Source organism: Megalobrama amblycephala, linkage group LG1, assembly GCF_018812025.1.
Source record: "Megalobrama amblycephala isolate DHTTF-2021 linkage group LG1, ASM1881202v1, whole genome shotgun sequence".
Taxonomy (NCBI): domain Eukaryota; kingdom Metazoa; phylum Chordata; class Actinopteri; order Cypriniformes; family Xenocyprididae; genus Megalobrama; species Megalobrama amblycephala.
Window position 1 is genome coordinate 49,026,179 of NC_063044.1, and position 23,621 is coordinate 49,049,799.

The following is a 23,621-nucleotide window of genomic DNA, read 5'->3' on the forward strand; positions in this document are numbered from 1 at the left end:
CTCTATCCTGCTGCCCTCTCATTGTTTTTAACATGAGGCTTTAGCAAGCTTAGATCAAACACAACTCTAAACAGGAAGCTGTTACCACAAGATTTTCAGCTGATGTACACAAGTGCTGCTTAAAGACTCATGGGTAAACTGTGGCGCTTTATATAGCATGGCACTCTGTTTCCGGAGCAAGGCTTACCGTTGTTGTTCCAACATTTATAAATGAACCCACAGTGATACACCCATATGGTTGTGTGGTTTCACGGCCCCTGTCTCTCTGGTGGAGAACATGATGCATGACTGTAGGTGTAAAAACTGCTGCTTTAGTGGCACCCAGGGCTATAGAAAAATAATCTTCAGTGAAGAAGATGACTTAAGCTCTGGACAGTTTTCCCAAAGGTGTGTAATTTCCACTAGCGGTACCGAATGAAACTGTATAATAATGATTGTCTCCCATACAATCCATCTGTCTGACATTGTTTGTCAAGTTACAGTAGCATGCTTCAGTTAGCACCTGCTGGTAGATGTCATAACTACACCATCTGTACCCTGCTTCTTTCTCCATTGACAGTCATTCAAAAATTGAGTTCTTAATTTTACAGTCATGCAAGTACAGCTCCTATCTCATCAAATTCTCCAAAGCTGTTCACCAAGCTAACGATTACATTTTATATTTAAAATTACCAATAAAGTCTGATAACAATGGTCCCATAAATTTTATTTCTAAATGCTCAAATCATGACAACAACCCTGTATTTTTCAGGCTGGACCAGCCAATGCTCGTGTACAGTCATAAGCACGCGTCTCCGACTGTTTCTATACAGATCGGAGGTTATAACGGCAGCTGCAGTGGTACACTCTAAAAAATGCTGGGTTAAAAACAACCCAAGTTGGGTTGAAAATGGACAAACCCAGCGATTGGGTTGTTTTAACCCAGCGGTTGGGTTAAATGTTTGCCCAACATGCTGGGCAGTTTTATTTAAACCAACTATTGTTTAAAAATTACTATATGGCTGGCTTAAAATGAACCCAAAATAGCTGGTTTATTTTTAAAATTAAAAACCAGATGCAATTAGAGGCAACAATAATAGTCAAAAAGTGAACATTTATTAATAAGCAATTTAATAAATGTTTATTGTTTAATAATTATTCATTGAACATTAATAAATGTTCATTTCCAACATACTTTGGGTTAATTTTAATTAAGCAATACAGTAATTTTTAAACAATAGTTGAGTTAAATAAAACTACCCAGCAGGTTGGGCAAACATTTAACCCTACCGCTGGGTTAAAACAACCCAATTGCTGGGTTTGTCCATTTTTAACCCAACTTGGGTTGTTTTTAACCCAGCATTTTTTAGAGTGTAGTAATTGTTGCATAAGGAAAATCAATAAAAATATTTGTATAAATAAAGTCTCCAGACAGCCGATGTTAAAGGTATAGTTCACCCAAAAATTTAATTTCTGTCATCATACACTCTCCCTCGTGTCGTTCCAAACCCATATGACTTACTTTCTTCTGTTGAACACAAAAGAAGATATAGTGGAGAATGTCGTTTACCAGACAATCGATGGTAGCCATTGACTTCCGTAGTATTTTTTTTGCTACCATCAGCTGTCTGGTTACCAACATTATTAAAAATATCTTCTTTTGTGTTCACCAGAAGAAAGTAAGTCATACAGCTTTGGAACGACATGAGGGTGAGTAAATGATGACAGAAATTTCATTTTTGGGTGAACTATCCCTTTAATTAATTCATAATTCTTACAGTTATGCTGCGTCCCAATTCGCCTACTTATACTACGCCCTAAAAGTATGTACTCTTTCTGTGAACAAAAAGTACTTACTTTTGAGTGTGTAGCAAAAGAGTAGACAAGCTTTGGGACATACTAACACGTCATACAATCGCGTCTTTTCTCTCTGTCACATCCTGTCACCGTAAACTGGCCTGTCAATCATCTTACATCCTCCACACTTCATTTACTTAATTTCCTACCGTATCGGAGAGAAATGCAGCATGTTGATATGCAGTCGCGAGTCTTTCATGTGGAGAACTCTCCTCATATTAATGCATAATGATGCATTTAAAAGTTAATGGCCATTCGGATCTTTATAAAAGTCCACATTGGTATTTGCAGATGAAAAATAACACGGATAACATGAAATATATATTTTCTATCAGGTTAAACTGATTATTAGTCACTCAAACCTCTCAGCGTCGATCGCGCGTATCCGCCATGTTTTGTAGTTTTTTAACACTTTTCACTCGTGTTTGTAGTTCTGAACTGAATCCTCGTCCAACGCGCAATGGGTTGTGGGCAATATTAGCCTTTATAGTGTGCACGGATCCACACTTCGAAAATCTACCGGAAATAGTAGACCATCCGGGGACTTTTGGCATACTCTTTTCAACATACTATGCTTTGGGACACACTTATTTTAAACTCACATACTATTTAGGATGGATAGTATGGACATTGGAACGCAGGGTTATTGTCCACTGCTCCATTACTCTCTGTGTGAATGTCTTACAACATCTCTTGCAGAAAGAAGCAAAAATAAAATGTTTGCTGTTTTGCTTAGCTGTACTCTACTCAAGCTTTGTGACTTTTGTTTTCCCAGGTTTTCACAACATACTCGAATGAGGACTACGACAGACGCAATGATGAGGTTGACCCCATGGCGGCTTCGGCCGAGTATGAGCTGGAGAAGAGGGTGGAGAGATTGGACCTATTCCCCGTCGAGCTGGAAAAAGGTACGTGACCCGCCGTGTGTGTTTTTAGAGCCTGTGGTATGTTGTCTTAAGGGTCCTTAACTTCCTGTTTCTAAACGAACTGACTGAAGCAGCTTGTTTTGGTCTGTAAAGTAAGCAGCTTTTGCTGATTAGATAGTTTGCGGGGTCGAGTCCTCTCTCTAAAGTGTTTACCATAGCTACCGTACATGAAATACCACAGCATAGATATAGAGGAGTTGTGTTCAGCAGTGTAGTTTTTATATTGCAATGGTAAAATTAAAGCTACAATCAATCTGGACTAAGTGATTATGAACAAGATCATTCAAAGAGGATTATATGAAGTGTTTATAATTGCTAAATAATTATAATCTCAAAATCTGGTCAAATGATTTACAGTCACAGGATTAGTCACATACTAATTCCAACGCATTATCCCAATATTTAGTTATTGGCGTCTAAAAGCCTTAAACCTCTCTAAAGTGCCCATTTACGATTTAAAGCATTATTTTAGTATATTTTACTATTATTTATATACTATTATAATATTTATTAATATTTTGAATTGCCATTTATATTTATATTTTCAATTTTAGTTTACGTTTTAGTAATTTTGTTATGTGCTTTTGTAATTTTAAATTTTTTTTAATATATCTATATAGTTTTAATTTAGCAACATTTCTAATTTTTTTAAAGATTTTAGTCATTTGTTTTTATTTTATTTCAGCTTTATTTTAATTGCTAAACACTTAAAAAAAAAAAATTAAAAAAAAAATGTTTTAGTCTTTAAAGGTGCCCTAGAACTTATTTTTAAAAGATGTAATATAAGTCTAAGGTGTCCCCTGAATGTGTCTGTGAAGTTTCAGCTCAAAATACCCCATAGATTTTTTTAAATTCATTTTTTTAACTGCCTATTTTCGGGCATCATTAACTATGCACCGATATATAGGTTGCGGCCCCTTTAATTCTCGTGCTCCCCCTCCCCTGGAGCTCGCGCTTGCCTTGAACAGCATAAACACAGTTCACACAGCTAATATAACCCTCAAATGGATCTTTACAAGATGTTCGTCATGCATGCTGCTTGCATACATCGGATCATGTGAGTATAGTATTTATTTGGATGTATTACATTTGATTCTGAATGAGTTTGAGGCTGTGCTCCATGGCTAACGGGCTAAAGCTAACATTACACACTGTTTGAGAGATTTATAAAGAATGAAGTCGTGTTTATGAATTATACAGACTGCAAGTGTTTAAAAATGAAAATAGCGACGGCTCTCGTCTCCGTGAATACAGTAATAAACGATGGTAACTTTTACCAAAAGTAGCCTACATTAGCAACAAGCTAACGAAACATTTAGAAAGACAATTTACAAATATCACTAAAAATATCATGTTATCATGGATCATGTCAGTTATTATTGCTCCATCTGCCATTTTTCGCTGTTGTTCTTGCTTGCTTACCTAGTCTGATGATTCAGCTGTGCACAGATCCAGACGTTAATACTGGCTGCCCTTGTGTCATGCTTGATCATGGGCTGGCATATGCAAATATTGGGGGCGTACACCCCGACTGTTACGTAACAGTCGGTGTTATGTTGAGATTCGCCTGTTCTTCGGAGGTCTTTTAAACAAATGAGATTTATATAAGAAGGAGGAAACAATGGAGTTTGAGACTCACTGTATGTCATTTCCATATACTGAACTCTTGTTATTTAACTATGCTGAGGTAAATTCAATTTTCAATTCTAGGGCACCTTTAATTTTAGTTAGCAACACTGATTTAAATATTGTTTTGCTATATTGATCATATGACTTATTAGGTAAATAACTAAATCAGTCATTTCCGCAGCATTGCAGCCTGTAGACTTGATGTCTTCCTGCTTAAAAGATTTCTGTCATTATTTACTCGAAAACACCATAAAGCACCACTAAAGTAGTTCATGTGAATCATCTGCTATATTTCACATATTCAGAAATGGTGCAATGAATTTGTATGAAGAAAAGGCTGAAATGTAATTGTTATTCACAAAAAAATTCTGCATAGTAAAACTTGGTGTTGTGTTCATTTACAAGACATGTGAACTAGTCATGATTAACACTGTGATTCCTTCCGATCAGATAAAGATGGATTGGGAATCAGCATCATCGGGATGGGTGCCGGTGCAGACATGGGCCTAGAAAAGCTTGGAATCTTCGTCAAGACGGTGACGGAAGGAGGAGCTGCCCACCGAGACGGAAGGTCAGTAGGAGAATTACTGGACACGAGTGGGATTTATATGGATTTAAGCGAATATGAAGAGTGAAAAGAGAGTGGAATTCCTTTACCTCCTGTTCATCTGTACTACCAGGACATCTGTTTTCATCAGTTCAGTCTGCAAATTGGATTAAACGCCAAAGTCACATAGGAATCGTTAGACATGCACTGGAAACTGTGATGCTGATGCTTTTAGACTGATATGAGACCACATTTATGTTTTTGTCAAAATACGTAGTATCCATAATTGTCCATGGTTTTGTTCTTTTATAAAACAGAAGTTCATCATGCTTGACTGAAAATTCAGTGAACACACATGCATGAAGGGAAGGATGGTGCAGTTTTTTTATCTATATTCTGTAGAATCTGATCTTGCAAAGGCGTGTGGGCTTTTCAGACCCTGAAGTGAGTCATTGAGGTCATGGAGAAGCTACTTCTACCCATCAAGCTCAAGAGTTTATAAAAAAAAAAAAAACAGCAATTCAGTCTAGAGAAGCCCACTTTTGCTCATGATGATCCTTCAGATCACAGGAGATTCAGCGAGTGTTATGATTCTTAATAAAAATTCATAACGTTAGTTATTTCTCTCCGGTCTTGAGTCAGTGGGTTCATGGTGCATTGCAGTGGCTTTCTTCTCGTTTTGCCATGACGGTTAGAAACCTAGAAGCCACAGGAGACATACAAATCTAATGAGCCAATGCTAACTGCATGTGTCTTTCCAAGCACCTAGATATTGAATGGGACTGACTTTAGCTCTCAAAAGTGACCTCATCCTCACTTTCTGGCACCTGATTGGTTCTTCTGCTGTCAATCAAACTTACGACTGCCCTGACAAACAGGCTGCTACGGGCCGTTTTGGACGGGGTTGGATAGTTTGACATGTTTTGTGACTGTGAGTGTCGATCGATCATTTTAACGGCCTGAAAAACAAGAAGTGGTTTAGTTAAGTGGGGCACTGATTCACTGCTGCTTTTGGTCAGTTTTCAGGTCTATTTCAGACCGCATAAATTACTCTTTTGGCAATGTCAGTTACTTTACACATAGAGTGATGAGATTGATCAGGAACTTGGCCCAAGATATAGGCCCAGCCATTTTACCGATGCACTTTTTGTCTCCCTGAGCTGTTATCTTGGTTCTCTTTCCCTTCGGTAGGATCCAGGTGAATGACTTGATTGTGGAGGTGGATGGAACCAGTCTGGTGGGTGTGACCCAGAATTTCGCTGCATCTGTCCTCAGGAACACCAGCGGCACTGTCAAGTAAGGAAATAAAACAACATTTGCATAGCGGCTTCATTTGAGATCAAATTTTAGTCAGGTCAGATAAAAAAAAAAAGTTTACATTTTTTCGAAAGAAGTCTCTTATTCTCACCAAAGCTGCTTTTTTTAAAATCAAAAATACAGTTAAATCAGTAGTATTTTGAAATATTATTACAATTTAAAATATTTGTTTTCTATTTTAGTGTGTGTGTGTGTGTGTGTGTGTGTGTGTGTGTGTCTGTGTGTGAGTGAGATTTAGCCCTCTGATGTCAAAGCTGAATTTTCAGCATCATTACTCCAGTCTTCAGTGTCACATGATCCTTCAGAAATCATTCTAATATGATGATTTGATGCTCAAGAAACATTTATGATTATTATCAATGTTACAACAGTTTTTTGATGACTAGAAAGTTAAAAAGAAAAATTTATTTGAAATAGATTTTTGTAACAATATCAAAAAGTCTTTACTGTCACTTCTGATCAATTTGTTGTGTCCTTGTAAATAAAAGTATTAATTTCTTTTTTTTTCTTTTTTTTTAAAGAAAAGAAATCTAGCTGACCCTAAACTTTAGTTGTGTTTGTAACTAACAATGACCGAAAATGATAAAATATTCAAAACAATCCCAATCATTGTAGTATGATATTTAAAACTCAGTGAATGATTTCCACTGCCTCAGTTCAAACTTTCATTGTAGTGTGTTAGTGCCGAAAATTCACGTAGACCTCAGGCTTTAGTGTATTGGAACTTAATTTCCCTCTAGTTAATCCAGCATTATCTTGTCTCTTTTGTCAGATACTCACTGACTCACTATCATCTCTAACATTTCTCTTATAATGCAGTGTATCAACTAGATTCCTGCTTTCTCTTACTTGACCTGTGTGGTTGTATCGACAATCAAGTTGAGGGATTGAGTAGTTGTGGCAGTTCAAACAAGCTCACGCATCTGCGTCCTGTTTTCTCTTAATCTGTCCTGGCTCGGCGTGGATGGTCTGTGATTGTAGTGCAGGGAAATGGAAAATGTGATTAATAGAAGAGGCTTAAGCCCAGTGGGAGAGAACGTGTTTAATAATAACTATTATTTTTGTGGAATACCTCAGCACAGAGGCGATTGACAATCAGTCGCTTTTAAATAGGATACAGTTGAAGGCATATATCAGGATGGTGATGTTTTTGAGGGCCTTTCAGGCTTTATAATGCAGGTCTGTATACAGTATATTTTCACTAAGCATCACCTCTCAAAACAGTACAGGAATGGCAGCTAGTCCACTAGGTCATATTTATGCTCACCTGATTGGCTGGTGTTTGTGTTGCAGGTTTGTGATTGGCCGAGAGAAGCCGGGGGAACAGAGTGAGGTGGCCCAGCTGATCCAGCAGACACTGGAACAGGAGAGATGGCAGAGAGAAATGATGGAGCAACGCTACAACCCCTACATGGAAGAGGACGAAGAGGTAAAACTTCATTAACAGTCAGCTTTTTCAATTTGTCACTAATGCAGATTGAGTAGAAGTCACGTTTTGGATTTTTTTTTTTCTTTTTTTTTTTTCAAAAACCTGGCTATCACTATTTATTTTACAGTTATATACATATGCGCCACACAAACTCCATCTCTGTATCTGCTCTGAGTTTGGGTTGATTCAACATACATTTGGGATCAAAACATGCACCGACCATCTTCACATACTTCTAATGAGAAGAGCTTATCAACAAAAGAGAAGCTTTGTGTCTCCCTGTGGTTTTCCGTTAAAATACAAGTTTGACTACTTTCTATTTTCAAACATGTTTCTCAAATGCCTCACCATTAGAATGTATTAAATTAACCTTTTAATTGCAAGTATTTCATTATATTATAGTAGATATTTTGCCAGTGACTGTGAAACAGACACAAGCATGTTTTTATTATATAAGCTTGTCTTTTTTTTCCGTGCACACCCCTATAAAAAAATAAACATTGTTTACATATGCAAACATGTTGCATAAAATTACTTTTAGATATTTGTGGGTGTTATAGAACATATAGTAAATCTATTATTTTGCCTCCAGTTGAGTGGCACCCCTATGCATTGCATATGATACTCCTTTTTTTGTGCCTCAGATTTCATAAATTAGACTGGAAATCCCAGTCAGTGTGTGTCATACTTTTATGTAACATTTGCTGATGGCACTGACGGTCTGAGGCTTTCTTATTGAATGCGGACACAAGATTACTGTAGAACTGTCTTCGTCACAGCCTTGTCAGCTGCCATCTGTTTCTCAACATATTGGGATGAGTGGGGTTTAGGAGACTCAGTTTGTATTTGTCTTGAACTTTAAACAACCACATTGAAGTTTGTAATTTGTTCTGTAAAACTTCATATTCACAAGTAAATAGTGGGTGGAAAGGAGAAACCTTCCATTTTAAGAAATGCTTAAAGCTGCAGTCCGTAACTTTTTTTGGTTAAAGATTATCCAGAATCAATTTTTGAGCAAGTACATAACCAGCCAGAAATTGAAATCTACAGGTAACTCTAATACACACTAAATACACAGTCATGCAATGCTGATGTTGTATAACAATAACAATTTGAGAACAAAGTATAACAATAATAATAATTTGCACTGCTTGATGTGATTCAAGCTAAGCGATCGTTAGATTTAATCATCATTGGCAGTGCGATTTATTGTAATGCTTTTATTCTCAGTTGGTCAGAACAAAAGTGACAGATTTGTTACTTATTTGTTCAGATGATATTTTCCAGTGAAAATTCTTATTTTGGTCATACATCCAAGACTACAATCTGTGATTCTGCAGTACAGTATCCACACCGGTGCGGTGACTGACAGCAAACACTAGATTCATCCACGTTGAGTCGTCGTGCCGGTGCCCAACCCACGTAAAGATGATAATTCCGCAAATAACTGCAATTGCAGGTTTCAAACAGAGATGGCGACAGAGGCAAAACTTATAGACTGCAGCTTTAACACAACAAATACTGTAAATATTACACACATTCAGTGAAAGCTAGTAAGAAGGTGAAGAGTCAAGTGACTAATTTGAGAAAGTTTGTTTTTACTTCAGAGACTGTAATCATATAAATTTAGTTTTCTGCAACAGCATCATGTTTTTCCATCTCTAACATATAATTTTCACTTGAGTATGTGACATATTTATGGGGGAATGGTATTTTACCTTGTTCTTGGCAATGCATCAACACACCTGAGGTATTCAGTTTTTATGACATGTTTAAAATGCTCAAAACACATAAATCATGTTAAATTAAAAGAAATGTTTTTTTTTTTCAACAGCTAATACATTCTAATTGCATTCATCTTGCTGTACTCCTTCATGACAGGTTATTAAAAGTGATTTTGGTTGAATGCAGTGGAAGAAAGGATGTCAACATTCCTTCATCAAGACACTCTTTCAGGAATCATGAAATAACAATAATTATCTCTGTTTTGAAGCGCTGCATTCATTGCTTTAACACGTTCAACCTGTACATCCTGTACATGTCTCATAATTGTCTTCCACACCTGCCCACATTGCCATGGTGTGAAGGGAATTGATTATTAATTCAGATGTTAAAGATTCACAGTTCTCGCATTTGATATTCTTGGAGATCTTGGGCAGGGCAGAATTCCATCACAGTGCGTCTCGCGGCTTCTTTTGCCAACTCAGCGCCCTCTCAGCGTGTTCTCCTCCGCAACACTGAGCGCACGTCATTCTGATGTTGTCTTAATGTTTGAGAAGTGCCGAAACAGACAGTTTGTCTGCTTCCTCACCCGCATGGCAGAGTTCAAACCGACACATGAACCCAGGGAGACCGAATGACAAACTGGGCTCACCGACATTTGTATTATTTATTGGATTAAAAGAAAATACATTAATAAGTGCATTAAAATCATTTAATTTAATAAAAGCTATTGTATTTATTATACATTTATTTAACTGTTTGAAGTAAATGAAGTTAAATCATAAATTTCTTGTGTAAACATGTAATTTGAGAAAACTATGTTAAATGTTAATTTTAAATATATGAAGACTTCAGATGCAAAAACCTCAAAGTCCGTCTGACATGTTTCTTTTAAATGAGCTTTTTTCTTAGACAATGTTTAGGTTCAGACATTTCACTTTAATGGCGGTGAAAAGGTTATAGTCAGTTACTGAAATGCCTTCTTTTCAAAAATGTCACTGATAAGAGTAAAATTAAAAACATAAAAATGCTCATTTAAAAGAAAAATGTCAAGACGGTTTTTGCATCTGAAGTCTTCATATATATATATATATATATATATATATATATATTACATTCTACAATTTTTATAAACTTTGTTCAACAGAAATGTCATTAGTCCTATCAATGACATGTGACAATTTAATGAAAACTAATTATGAAGCATGTGTGACTTCAAGTGTATATAGCACTTACTAACATATGAAATAAGACAGATTATAAAGGTCATTATTAACAAGGACAAAACGTTACATCAGAGGAACGGAGATGTTCACCAAGCATTTCTGTCATATGTGTCGTGAACTGTGGCTGTTTGCCTGATAAGAGTTTACACTGTTCACTCATCCAGACAGGAAGTCATTGTGCGAGAGCCTGCTCATGTCCTAACTTGCAGGGGAAGTCCATTGTTAAAAGGATGTTTGTAATGGTGGTGTATTTGCAGTGGCTTTTAGGGAGTATTGGGTATACGACGGGTCAGAGCAATTGCAGTTTTGGGATGTGGAGAACAGGCTGGTTGTTATATTTCAGATGTGTTAGGGCATGCAGTTTCTCAGGAATACACATGAGCCTTGTTTTTGCATGTGTGTGTTTATTTAAGATATTCACCAAGGTCTTGACAGCTCCCAAATCACTTCAAATGTGGCACATCAATGTATCAAGTGGTTGCAGTTCTTTCAATTTATTTTTATCTGGCTTTACTTCATCTTCCTGCAGCTGCACAGTCAATTCAAAATGGTGGTTGGCCAGTCACAGGTTTTTTTTTTTTTTACAGTGTCCTGGCATGCATTTTCCCCTTGATCCAATCGGTTGCTGCCTAGCTTAACTCTGACATCTAGTGGTTAATGTTATTAACACACTGATCAGACCATTACATACCCATGTAGATATACAAATCTCAGTTGCACTAAAAAAGGCATGTGTCTCAATGTATTTCTTTTTTTGCCTCTCTCTATTTCTTGTCCATGTTCAGACAGGTGAATATGCCACAGATGAAGAAGAAGAGATGAGCCCCATGTTTCCTAATGCCATCGAGGTGTTTGACCTGGCAGAGAATGAAGACATGCTTTCTCCTGTGGAGATGGACCCAGAGAAACTTGCTCACAAGTTTAAGGAGGTCAGTAGAACACACAAGATATCTATCTATCTATCTGTCTGTCTTAATGTTGATATAAATAAACAATCAATATTTTTATTGCAATCAATAAGCCATAAGATGCACATTTTATATATATATATATATATATATATATATATATATATATATATATATATATATATATATATATATATATATATACATACACAGATCTGATCTTTTACTTGTTAATAAAAAATTGCATTCACACTTAAAATTCTAATCGTTCTAATAATTCTAAATTTGAGATTAAGTAAATTCAGATGGCAAAATGTTATGAACAGATGAAAAGATGGATAACTTTTAAAATGTGACATTTAAAAAAAGAATCTAAAAATTAAAAATAAAAGGCCTAAAATTATCTGTTCCTTCCGATATTGTGGATTTTTTTTTTTTTTTTTTTTAAATATTAATATTGGTTTATATCATTATGGTCACCAGTATTGTACATCACTAAAATAAGTCTTAAAAGTGGCAAAATATATTATTATAAAATTTCAATTTCAATTGAATTGTTTTGTAGACATATATCTGTAAGATATGAAATCAATAATCAAGAAGAATGTACATTAAACGCTTCAGTACCCTCTCCATCTCTGTGTCTCCAGCTCCAGATTAAACACGCTGTGACCCAGGCTGAGATCCAGCAGCTCAAGAGGAAGGTATGACTTGTTTGCTTGCTTTAGATTTAAGGTTTCAGAATAATAAACATTTGTAAGAGATGTTTAAACAACCTTTGTTTACCCTTGTGACAAGATCTCTGTCTCTCTGTCTCTAGCTGGCTCACGCTGAGCAGGATAAGCTGCGCTGGCGGATGGAGAGGGCTCAGTTGGAGCAGACGGTGAGAGAGAATAAGGAGCGGATGGAGAAGTTGGAGGGCTATTGGATGGAGGCTCAGAGCTTGTGCCAAGCAGTGGATGAACACCTGAAAGAGACGCAGGCGCAGTACCAGGCGTTGGAGCGCAAGTACAGCAAAGCCAAACGCCTCATCAAAGAGTACCAGCAGAAGTGAGTACAGGGGAATTGTGGATAATAAAGAGTCAGGGGGATTACAAAACAAAATAAGCATGTATCATGGGGTTTGTGATTGAAGGGTTTAGACAAAACTTCATGTGACCTTTCGAAAGGGTTTAAACTGTGTTGTGTATATGTGTGTCCTAATGCAGAGAGATTGAGTATTTGAAGAAGGAGACTGCGCAGCGCAGAGCACAAGAGGAGTCAGAGGCCAGCCACAAGGTGGAGACAGAAAATCTCCAGGAGAAGGTGCGTTTGGAAATAAAAAAAAAATTTAATGTATACCTTTATTCAGCACACATTAAATAATCAAAATTGATAGTAAACCTTTCATAATGTTACAAAAGATTTCTATTTTTGAACTTTCGGTTCATCAAAGAATCCTGAAAAAAAATTTATCGCAGTTTCTACAAAAAAAAAAATGTAAACAGCACAACTTTTATCAGTAATGATAATAAAAAGAAGAAATGTTTCTTGAGCATCATCATATTATAATGATTTCTGAAGGATATCTATATTTAAAAGGCCTATATTAACCCTGTGTGGAATATTTTTATGATGGATGGATGCATTCATTTTTTGGGGCTTCAAAATCTCACCCCCCATTCACTACCATTATAAAGCTTGGAAGAGCCAGGATATTTTTAAATATATCTCAGGTTGTCTGTGTTTGAAAGAAGATTGGCTTAAGGGTGGGTAAATCATGGGATAATTTTTGTTTTTTGGGTGAACTATCCCTTTAAATTGTAATATTTCACAATATTACTGTATTTTTGATCAAATAAATGCAGACTTTGAACAGTATTTAAATAATTTACTAATAAAAGCATCTACCACATCTATAAAAATGTAAATAAAGTGTACCTGGCCTGAACTGCAATGTGTTTCCATCTCAGATTACTGACTTGGAGTCAAAGGTTGGCGCTCTGAAGAGCTTGGAGCCTTCGTAAGCCCTCCACTGTGGAATTGACGGAGAGAACGACAGAAACGCCTTCAACTCCGCCCACTCTACCCTCCGACCACATTTTTCCTCCATGACCTGAAGAACCTGAAGAACTACAGGAAACATGCTGAGGGGATGTTACCGGGGACAAAGAGGGGACAAAAACACTGTACCAGATGCCTGAGGGACGTCTAGCCATCAGGAGGCCCTTTTTATAGTCATTTATTCATATTCTCCTTGTTTCTTTTTAAGCGCCCTTAAAGGTATTATGAGCCTCTCTGCTCTCGGCAGGAATGTAGAACCTCTTCGTTAATAAATGTTCACTCACATGCTTGCAGGAGAAGAACGAAACAGTTGCCGGACAAAGACGGCACGGATGCCCACACGCGCCCTCAATAAGTGTAGGATCGGAGCGAGGGGCGGCCTGTATAGCAGTGACTGACAAGAGGACTGTTTGTATATATTCTGGCATATATTTAAATATTAAAATCGCTTAAGCAATGTGCTGGGGGGAGGAGATGGGGAAAGGGCTTTTTCACATCTAGGCAAATAATACAGTCAAAGTCCATTTTTGCATGGCAAAAGAGATGGTATCAAGTTTTTTTGTTTGTTTTTTTTTAGGGCAAAATTGGAAAACAGGGTGTGAAAAGTGTAATCTTGACATGTAGAGTTAGCATTCAGGAGCTTCTCATATTTGCTTTCTGTGTAAAAGATATGATTATGGAAGTGTAGAATGAATAGGGGCTTATGGGTAATGGTTTCTTCACAGGAGAAACATCGCCCTGTGCTTAAACTCCAGTGCTTGTGGTTAGTTAGAGCAGTGTTTATGTGCACTGCACAGTGTGCCTCGGTCAACCCTGCAATGTCTTCTGACTCTGTAATGTGACAGTGTAAGAATTCTGAATCAATCAGAAATATGGCCTTGTTGAATTGCTATACAAAACCTTTCACCAGCCCTCTCTGTTTAAAGCAGACTCTTAGTGTGTTTACTCCAATGTATTGGTCTCCAGGGACCACGGTAAGTGCACTTGGACTGCACTACAGAGAGTCCTGGAGAATCCTAAAGTTTTATGTCTCTGTTGGCTTTCATTCTCCTCTGTCCTGCTGGACGTGAATTGATTCAGTATTATCATTCCATATACATTGATGTGGAATATCCCTTTAGTTGTTTTGTGGTGTTATAAGCCACTTTTGTCCTTTTTTTTTTTGTCTTAAATGTGTGTTCTTTTTAATTGTACTCCTGGGAAAACTGGAATTTTGAAAGCAATTGTAGGAATTTGAGGCTTTAATGGTCTCAGTTTAGTGTGTTAGAGATATTGAGCCTCATTCATAAGACACAAGCGTAATTTATGTGTAAAATCTTTGTAACCCCATTCTTATGTAAATTCTTGCATCCAATTCAGTGCGTCAATTAATGTAAGCGCTGGTTCACACAGAACACGTTTTGCATTCTATAGTGCTGCTTTTTCATTATTTGTCTGTGTGCTCCACACACAAGTGTCCCGTTTTTAAAGGGTTTGTTCACCCAAAAATGAAATTTCTGTCATTAATTACTCACCCTCATGTCGTTCCTCACCTGTAAGACCTTCGTTTGTCTTCGGAACACAAATTAAGATGTTTTTGATGAAATCTGAGGGTATCTGATCCACACACAGGCAGCAACGACATTGTACCTTTTGAGGTCCAGAAAGGTACTAAAGACATCGTTAAAACAGTCGACTTGACTACAGTGGTTCAAACTTAATATTACGAAGCGACGAGAATACTTTTTGTGCAAAAAAAAAAAAAATCTACAAATTTTTGTTGCAGAGCTTCAGTGTTTATGTCCGAACGCCGGCTCAGTATTGGCTGGATCTGATCATGTGAGCAGCACGACGCATGCTTGTGATACTGACGCAGGAGCCGGCCAATAATGTGCCCGCGTTCAGACATGAACACTGAAGCTCTGCAACGAAAATAGCATAGCAGTGTGACGGGACAGACGAATTTGTTGAATCAAGTTAATTTTGTTGTTTTTTTTGCGCACAAAAAGTATTCTCGTCACTTCATAATACTAAGGTTGAACCACTGTAGTCACGTCAACGGTTTTAACGATGTCTTTAGTACCTTTCTGGATCTCAAATGGTGCTGCCTACGTGTGGACCAGATACCCTCGGATTTCATCAAAAATATCTTAATTTGTGTTCTGAAGATAAATGAAGGTCTTACGGGTGTGGAACGACATGAGGGTGAGTAATTAAGAAGCTGTCAAACGTCTCGAGACTCTGCGTTCTTTTCTTATTTAAATGCATTCGAAAGCTTGCCTCGCTGCCCTATCAGGCAATGACTTTGCAGGCAGAGTTTGCACATGAAGGTACCTCACAATATAGGACAGACTACAACAGGGGTGTCCAATCCTGCTCCTGGAGGGCCACTGTCCTGCAGAGTTTAGCTCCAACCCCAATTAAACACACCTGAACCAGCTAATCAAGGTTTAAACCTCCAGGCAGGTGTGTTGTGGTAAGTTGGAGCTAAACTCTCCAGGACAGTGGCCCTCCAGTACCCCTGTACTACAACAAAATAGAGCTTTGGTGATAACTAAGAAAATTACTACAATACTAGTTTTCTTGAATGGAACACACAGGATTTTGGTATATCATAGGAAGTGAAGGATACATCTATGCTGCGTTCAAAAATCGATCAGATGAAGATATCAGTCAGGATGTGGCGATCATTGGATTAGGACGTGCCTTGTTGACTTCTTACCTCCGGGTGTTTTTCAGCTTTCGGACGTAGCCTTACCGCTCACGTTTTAAACTGAAGAACGTCTTCTGTGTGAACAGCCCTTAAAAATCAATCAATTACCTGAGTGCTGTGAAGCGCAGATTATAGTTCGGTCGGGTAGCTGTTGGGCCTCTCACATCAACCATATAAATTAAAGAGAATCGAGTTGTCGGAAAACTCAGTGCAGTATTGAAACCCCTCAGGAGTAGCTATTGGAGTTCTTCCATCCCCCCGCCCCCCAAAAGTATTTACGCGTTTAGCTTTTTATGTGATTGTTTATTTTCATATAGTTTTAATACATTTTTTAAATATTACAAGCCATTTTACATTGGTTAAAAATGAGTATCAGGGTAATACCGAGAATACAAAGGACAAAACAGAGTTTTGTAAAACGATGCAACGAACAGCCTATTCTAGAAATCTTATTCCGCAAGTCTAAAATATGTTGTACATCAGTCATCCTAAACCGAAAGAAGACTTGAGTTTATGTCTGACTTTCTTTGTCAATAATAGTCACCTAAAGCAAGCGAGGACAAGCACTGACTGGAAACGATAATTCTCGCTCCATCAATTATGGGACTATTATCTGAGTTTTACTGCTCTTAATTCGCTGACTTTTTAACCCTTTCTTGAAACTTAAGTGTTATCTGGCAACCAAGTGCAGAACATATTTGAGGAATTGTATTGAAAGGATTATACAATGATTGACGCTGCGGTAAATGTATATAGATCTCAAAAATAGACCCATTTTGAGGGCTTTTTTTCTTTTATTTGCACAATGTCAAGGAAACCGTGATTTCCCATCCGTAAGGAAGCCCACTGGGTTGACAAGGACCTAGGATATTCGAACAAAACGGTCATATTTGCTGTGTACAGTTCTGTTTACTGTGAGCCTCTGTTTGCTGGGATTTATTATTGTAATGTGCTGGCTAGTACACGATGAGCTTATGTGTATGGATGTCCAGATGGTGGCACAATTCAATTGAGATATGGAAACATTTATTTCCCGTGCATTACACTGTAGAAACAAGCAAACTGAGTTATGAAGGAAACGGTCGACTTTGAATCTTATTAACGCTTTTAAATTTCACACTTTAGCTTAGCTTAGCTTAGCTGCTGCCTTTTAATGAAAGGAATTTGCTTCCATGTACAGGAAAGAGCTCTGTGTTTCTCTCCTCAATTGCTGGTGTAATAGTTGGTTCCTCTTTATTTTTTGGTGTCTACAAGTGTATTTAAATCGAAATCTAATAATAAAATGAGTACGGAATAACATGTTTAAAGATGTTACGTTGTGGTGTCGTTAAACATGCATCAACTTAATTTTGAAGCATGGAAGCTGGTTAGAGCTGGTTTATGCTGATCCTTAGCTGGTCATGAGCTGTTTAAGATGGTCAAGTGCTGGTCCTAAGCTGGTCCTGAGCTGGAGCAAATGCTTAGAACCAGCATTTTACCATCTTAAACCAGCTTCCATGCTTCAAAACATACCTAGCCTATGCTTGTTTTTTCAACAGGGCTTGGAACTATATTTGAGAAAAAATGCAACAACTTGTAATTTGATTGTAATTTTCATGATTATGACATTAGCACATTTGTCTGACACCTAACATAAAGCAGGAACACCATTGATTTTTATAGTTGTTTTACGAACTCGACTCCATTTTCTCTGTACTGTTTTATTTCATTTTTACCCCTGCCATGTAAATTGCTACCACATGAACAAGAGGAAGATGTTCTCCGTTTGAAAAAGCGTCATCATGTTCAATAATTGCATAAGTACTGTCATAATAAAATGCAGAAATGTGCTGAGCAACAGCAATTTTGTCTGTTTTGAAAGTCATTGTGCGAACAGGTTTGACATTGTTGAGTAGGTGATTTTCTATGACGTTTTGTGGAGTTGAAATGTGTTATTTCTTTGACATTTTAGTTTGCACCGAGCGATATGGCAAATATGAGTGGTTCATACAAACATACAGAATACCACAGGGGGCCGTGCATTATTATTTTTCTGTCTATCATAAAAACAAGACAGGGTAAGAATAATGTGTTCCCTCTGTGGATATCAGTAGGCTATGTGGCTATGTTTGGAATGTCGTTATTTCTGCTAGGCCTGTTCCATTTGGGGCTGTAACAACTAACAGGGAACGTTCTAAGAACTTTGGCTAATGTTCTGGTTCTCTCAAAGTTCTGAGAAGCAAATGTTCTTCCAGAAACATTAGTAGGTCTATAATGTTTGTTCAAAGTTATTAGGTTTTTAATAACGTCACAAAAACGATATTCACGCATATATGGAACGTTTCTCTGTGCTCAACATTTCAGCTGGACGCTCGCCTAATGCTTTTAATGTTACAGATGATTTCGAGAACATCCAAAAGTAACATTCCCATTATGTTAGCAAAATGATAAAACTGAACATTCAAAAATGGTGTTTTCATAACTTAATGAACATTATAAATCATTCTTAGAACATATTTTTGTTAGGTTTTCTTATTGTCACAGAAATTAGGCCTACTCAATTTTTTATGGATTTTATTTGAGGAACAACGTGGCGTTTATTGTTATTGTGAAGAAACCCCGCTTTGAGTAGCGATGTCCGAATCGAGATCGATTGATTTTTTGAGACGATTCTTTCAAAGAACGAGCCAGTTTGGATTCGACTTATCTAATTGCAGCCGTTAAAGGATAGTTCACCCAAAAATGAAAACTGCCATCATTTATTCTTTTCCAAATCAGCTGAACACAAAAGAAGATATTTTGAAAAATATTTTTTTTTCCATACTATGGAAGTCAGTGGGGTCCATCAACTATTTGGTTACTCATAATCTTCAAAATATCTACTTTTGTGTTCAGCAGAAGAAAGAAACTCATACAGGTTTGGAAGAACTTGAGAGTGAGTTAATGATGACAGAGTTTTCATTTCTGGGTGAACTATCCCTTTAAGAGCTCTCTAATTGATTCAGTAGGAGCAAGTCTTTAGTTAAAAAAAAAAAAAAAAAAAAAATCACTGAACTGGTACTGCCCGACTCAAAATGAACCGAGGGTACTAATATGATCCTTTAAGTTTGAGAGTGCTAATTGATAATTCATAATAATGTCAAGGTTTGAGAATCATAATTTTGAAATCCCTGACATTTTGTCGCCCAGAAAGCTTTGTGGTTTTAAGCAATATAAAATTCAACTCCATTATTGCACCACATAAACACTGAGGCAGAGCGTATCGAGTGCTCATCACAAGAGGCTTTATTTTAGATGCATCTTTGACTCATGTCAATAAAAGGGGGCGGGGCAGTATCGCCTGCCCCGCCCTCCGTGTCTTTCATTGGACATGTCTGAGTTTCAGAGAATCGCACTGTAAACACGGACTTCTGTACAAAACCAAAAACAACAATAGAATACCCGCTTTAAAAAGATCAAATAAAAACAAAATGAGAAACTTTTACCAAATAAAAACAGCAAAATCCAACTAAACCAACTACATGCTGTACAATTCATCCATTGCAGACAGACAATGCAAAAAAACTATGCAACCAAAACAGAGGATATGTACAAGTCATCTGTAATGGATAAGAAATGATATCAAACCGAAACAACAAAACCAGTAAATATGCTATACAATTCTTTCATCGCAAACCACAGACTCTGTCTGGGTTGTCTCCTTTTAAACTGTACACATACTTTTTTTCTTAGATTTACAAAACAAATATTCTTCTTGAGAGTCCATCTCATAGCTCTTACATAAAATAGAATCATATTCATATTTATTTTGCTATTTACATGACATATGTACAGTGCAGCCTTACAGGCCGTCCCTTATATGACCTCAGGAGGAGATCCTGAGAGAGTCCAATCCAAGACTAGTCATCCCGTACAGAGGCCTGCTCAGAGCCCATTTTGATTTACTAGATTGGGGTCGTTCAGGAGTAAACTTGGGTGCAAATAAACACTCTTCCAGTCATGAGAATTAACTTTACCATTGGCCCTTTCAACATAACACAAGGGCATACGGAAAACAAGTGCTTGACCAAGTAAAGCTCGACTAGAAACGAAGCTGCGCCATCAGGAACTATATTAACAGCATATTGACTATATTAACATAACACGTTATAAGTGATTCTGTCCAAACATAAGATAAAATACTGCATTTGGTCTTGTTTTCATTTTGGTCTGGTACTATTTGTTAAGTTAAATTTGGCTTCAAAACTAAAAAAATTATCAGTATTTTTGCTTGTTCTTCAGAACTAATATCTAAACACTGAAACAAATTTGATTTGAGAAACAAAATTGCATAATAAAATTTGTTTTCAGAGTACACACAATAGTTTTTATACTCATTTTTCTTTTTATAAGTACAAATTAACAAAATGTAGTGTTCTTTATATATAATATTTAAAATCTAAATTTAATATATTAGAATTATTATATGTTTAAATATTAAATTATTATTAAGCAATTTTGTTTCAAGAAAATAATTTTTCTTGAAAAAAAACAAGAAAAATATTGATATAATCTATTTTTTGCAGTAAACGAGTTCCTGTACATTCACTTTAATGTCCAGTTAAAGTGAATTTCTTCTAGATTATGACTGCATCATTTACATTATTCTGGTTATTTATGAAAACATCCTGCACGTTGGAGCTGGTCTTGGATTCGGGACTCATTTGATGGCTGGGGATCCATATTGTTCAGAACACTAAGATCTAACGACTGCATCCAAGTTACACACAGGGTTGCAGTAAGTGCCAATGTTGGCAGGGGAAGAGGGAAGACCAGAGGTCAGAGTTCAAGAGGTCAGATTGTCTCATGTATTTTAGGGTAATGAATGGCCAAAATGCAGTCTGTTTCTCTGAAGGCCCAGATGAAAAGTTGTACGCATTAAGCTTATTCCGGTTTGGTTCAGTTCAACTGATGGCAGTGCAATCAGGACAGGTTTCCCTTCAGTCGTGAACAGCGAAGAAAATAAAGTTAGAAATGAATCCAGATCCCTACGCGTGGTCATAATAAACATCGACACAGAATCACTCAAAGCACAATTCACACCATTTTCATGAACAAATGTCCTCGTTCAATGATTCGGAGGCGGAGCCTGAGATGATTGACAGCCCAGCTGGGTTAATCTGCGACAATGGAGCATGAAGGGTTGGGTGTCTGGGTTTATTGAGGGGAACAAGAGGTTTTGTAGATATGGCTTGTAGGTACGCTTGGTCCCTTCACATGTCTTTTGGCTCCAGCTTGCTGGACATCTCAAAAAGCAGGTTCTGATTGTCGATGACCTGCAGCTGCCGAACATACGCTTTCGTCTGGAGGTGAGACGGGGACGGCTCGGCCTCCATCGCTGTGAGTAAGAAAGAAAGAAAAGGAAATCAATTAAATGGCACTGGAAGAAAGAAATCCAAAGAAAAAGTCATCAAATCTGGAGGTCAAAAGTTGGGAATAATTAAGATTTTTTTTTTCTATGTTTTTGAATGAAGTCTCTTATGCTCACCAAGGCAAAAACAGTAAAATTGTGAAATATTTTTACAGTTTCAGATAACTTTTCAATTTGAATATATTTTAAAATGGAATTTTTTCTGTGATGTCAAAGCTGAATTTTTTACTCCAGTCTTCAGTGTCACATGATCCTTCAGAAATCATTCTAATATGATGATTTGATGCTCTATTATTGGTGCTCCGTTAATAATAATGGTTCTTATTATTGTCAATCGACATTTTAAACATATTTTGAGAACACAGTTGCAAAAAATGAAAGCTAGTAAACAGCATCAACCTGCTCTATTGCAAAACATCTTTTGTGTTCCACTGAAGAAATTATCTGTATTGATTCTGGGGTGATACTGTGGCTGGTCACATGGTGGCGTGGTAGAGCTGAGATACCGGCATGCACGTGCTCACAAACGCTCATGTCCAGCTGACCTGACTTTACACACAGCAGCATCCGTTGCTAAGCCACACTTTTCAAAAAGAAAGTGAGCGGAAAAAAAAGACCGCAAGAACAGAGAGCGAGAGAGAGAGAGAAAGGAAAGCAGCTCTTTCAGTAGCTATGAATAGCTGCACGTCGCCCTCTCTGCTCTCTAGAAGAAAACGGTCACTCCGCCTATACATCAAAGTCTATAGAAGGCATTTTAATCAAATAAATGCAGCCTTTGTCAGTATAAGAGACCTCATTTTGAACAGTAGTGTACATTAAACTTATGCTTAGGATGTTCAAATATATTTTAGTAGACAAAAATATTGACTAACAAGATAAATTTAGCAATATCTTGGAATTTTTTTTCATAGCTCAGGAGCTTTAATCATGTTTAATTTACGCAACTCAGATTTTCTCAGACGTTTACTAAAGGAACTGTATATAAACACAAGTAAAATGTAGATATCAGACCCCAGATAATTTGGTCTTGGACAATTTTATACAGAGTTTCAAATTGAAATTGAATATCTCCATGTCTTGGAGCAACATTTGAGATTCTGAAATAATTTCCTTGGTGATTTTTCTTCCCTAACAGTAAAAACAGATCACAGAACTGATCTGAGATCATCTGCTTTGAGCTGCAGCATCCTTCCTTTGACACGTTGACAGCAGGAGCGCATTAGAGACAATTACAGAGTCATTAAGTCTCACATCCGAGCAGCTCCCCCAAAGTTCAAACCCGCTCTAAGGGAAATGGAGTTGTGCATGGTCTTACAAATGTCAATGGCTGCAATTTGTCCATAGAAATGGATGCCCTCTGGCCTCGGCATGTCACCAAATGAGCCTCAGCCACCCTATAGAAATGTCATTGCAAATGGGGTTCGGTTTCGTGGGCGACAGATGGAATGTCACGCAACACCAGCATAAATTAACAGCGTCTGATGAAATACAATCTTAAAATGCTTTGAATCTGCAATGATGATGATGATGGGCTGCTGTTTTTGGTGCATCTAAATGGAATTCTCTGCTGTGCATAGAAAGAAATGTATTGTTTTAAAAAGAGCACCAGACTGAAAAAGTGCCGTACGCTTGGCTGGGCATCAGTCCCTCTAATGGAAATGGATGAGGGCAATCCGCTCAGGTAGACGGAGGGAGAATGAGCCCTGATAATTACAGCCCTCATTCAGAGGAAGAGACAGGGAAATAAGTGCCCTGACGCACGAGACCTGCTGCTCGACTACAGAAGAGTACAAAGCGCTGATAAAATAATAATACTAAAATAATAGCTGAAAGGGGTTACTTATTTTCTTAGTGATTCATTTCAAAAGCTGAGTTGAGTTACAGTGCTCCTAAACTATGGTGCAACATTAAAAAGAAGACCCTTTAAAAGGTGCTAAAGAGGATGTTTTGTTTTATA

At 37.2% G+C, this 23,621-nt stretch overlaps 2 protein-coding genes across 3 annotated transcripts in view; one reads left to right on the plus strand and one right to left on the minus strand.

The window, feature by feature from the left end:
* Window positions 1-14,993, plus strand: part of ppp1r9ba (protein phosphatase 1, regulatory subunit 9Ba) — a 45,123-nt gene extending 30,130 nt beyond the window's left edge. For both annotated transcript variants that reach the window (XM_048198137.1, XM_048198141.1), the window contains exons 3-11: window positions 2,612-2,744; window positions 4,842-4,962; window positions 6,130-6,234; window positions 7,549-7,684; window positions 11,418-11,561; window positions 12,191-12,244; window positions 12,361-12,590; window positions 12,749-12,845; window positions 13,493-14,993. In XM_048198137.1, coding sequence (XP_048054094.1) covers window positions 2,612-2,744; window positions 4,842-4,962; window positions 6,130-6,234; window positions 7,549-7,684; window positions 11,418-11,561; window positions 12,191-12,244; window positions 12,361-12,590; window positions 12,749-12,845; window positions 13,493-13,546 — 1,074 coding nt within the window. In that variant the 3' untranslated portion in view covers window positions 13,547-14,993. The remainder of the gene's footprint in view (window positions 1-2,611; window positions 2,745-4,841; window positions 4,963-6,129; window positions 6,235-7,548; window positions 7,685-11,417; window positions 11,562-12,190; window positions 12,245-12,360; window positions 12,591-12,748; window positions 12,846-13,492) is intronic.
* A 4,523-nt stretch (window positions 14,994-19,516) lies between these two features.
* Window positions 19,517-23,621, minus strand: part of rapgefl1 (Rap guanine nucleotide exchange factor (GEF)-like 1) — a 47,676-nt gene continuing 43,571 nt past the window's right edge. The window contains exon 15 of the mRNA XM_048198150.1: window positions 19,517-21,631. Coding sequence (XP_048054107.1) covers window positions 21,507-21,631 — 125 coding nt within the window. The 3' untranslated portion in view covers window positions 19,517-21,506. The remainder of the gene's footprint in view (window positions 21,632-23,621) is intronic.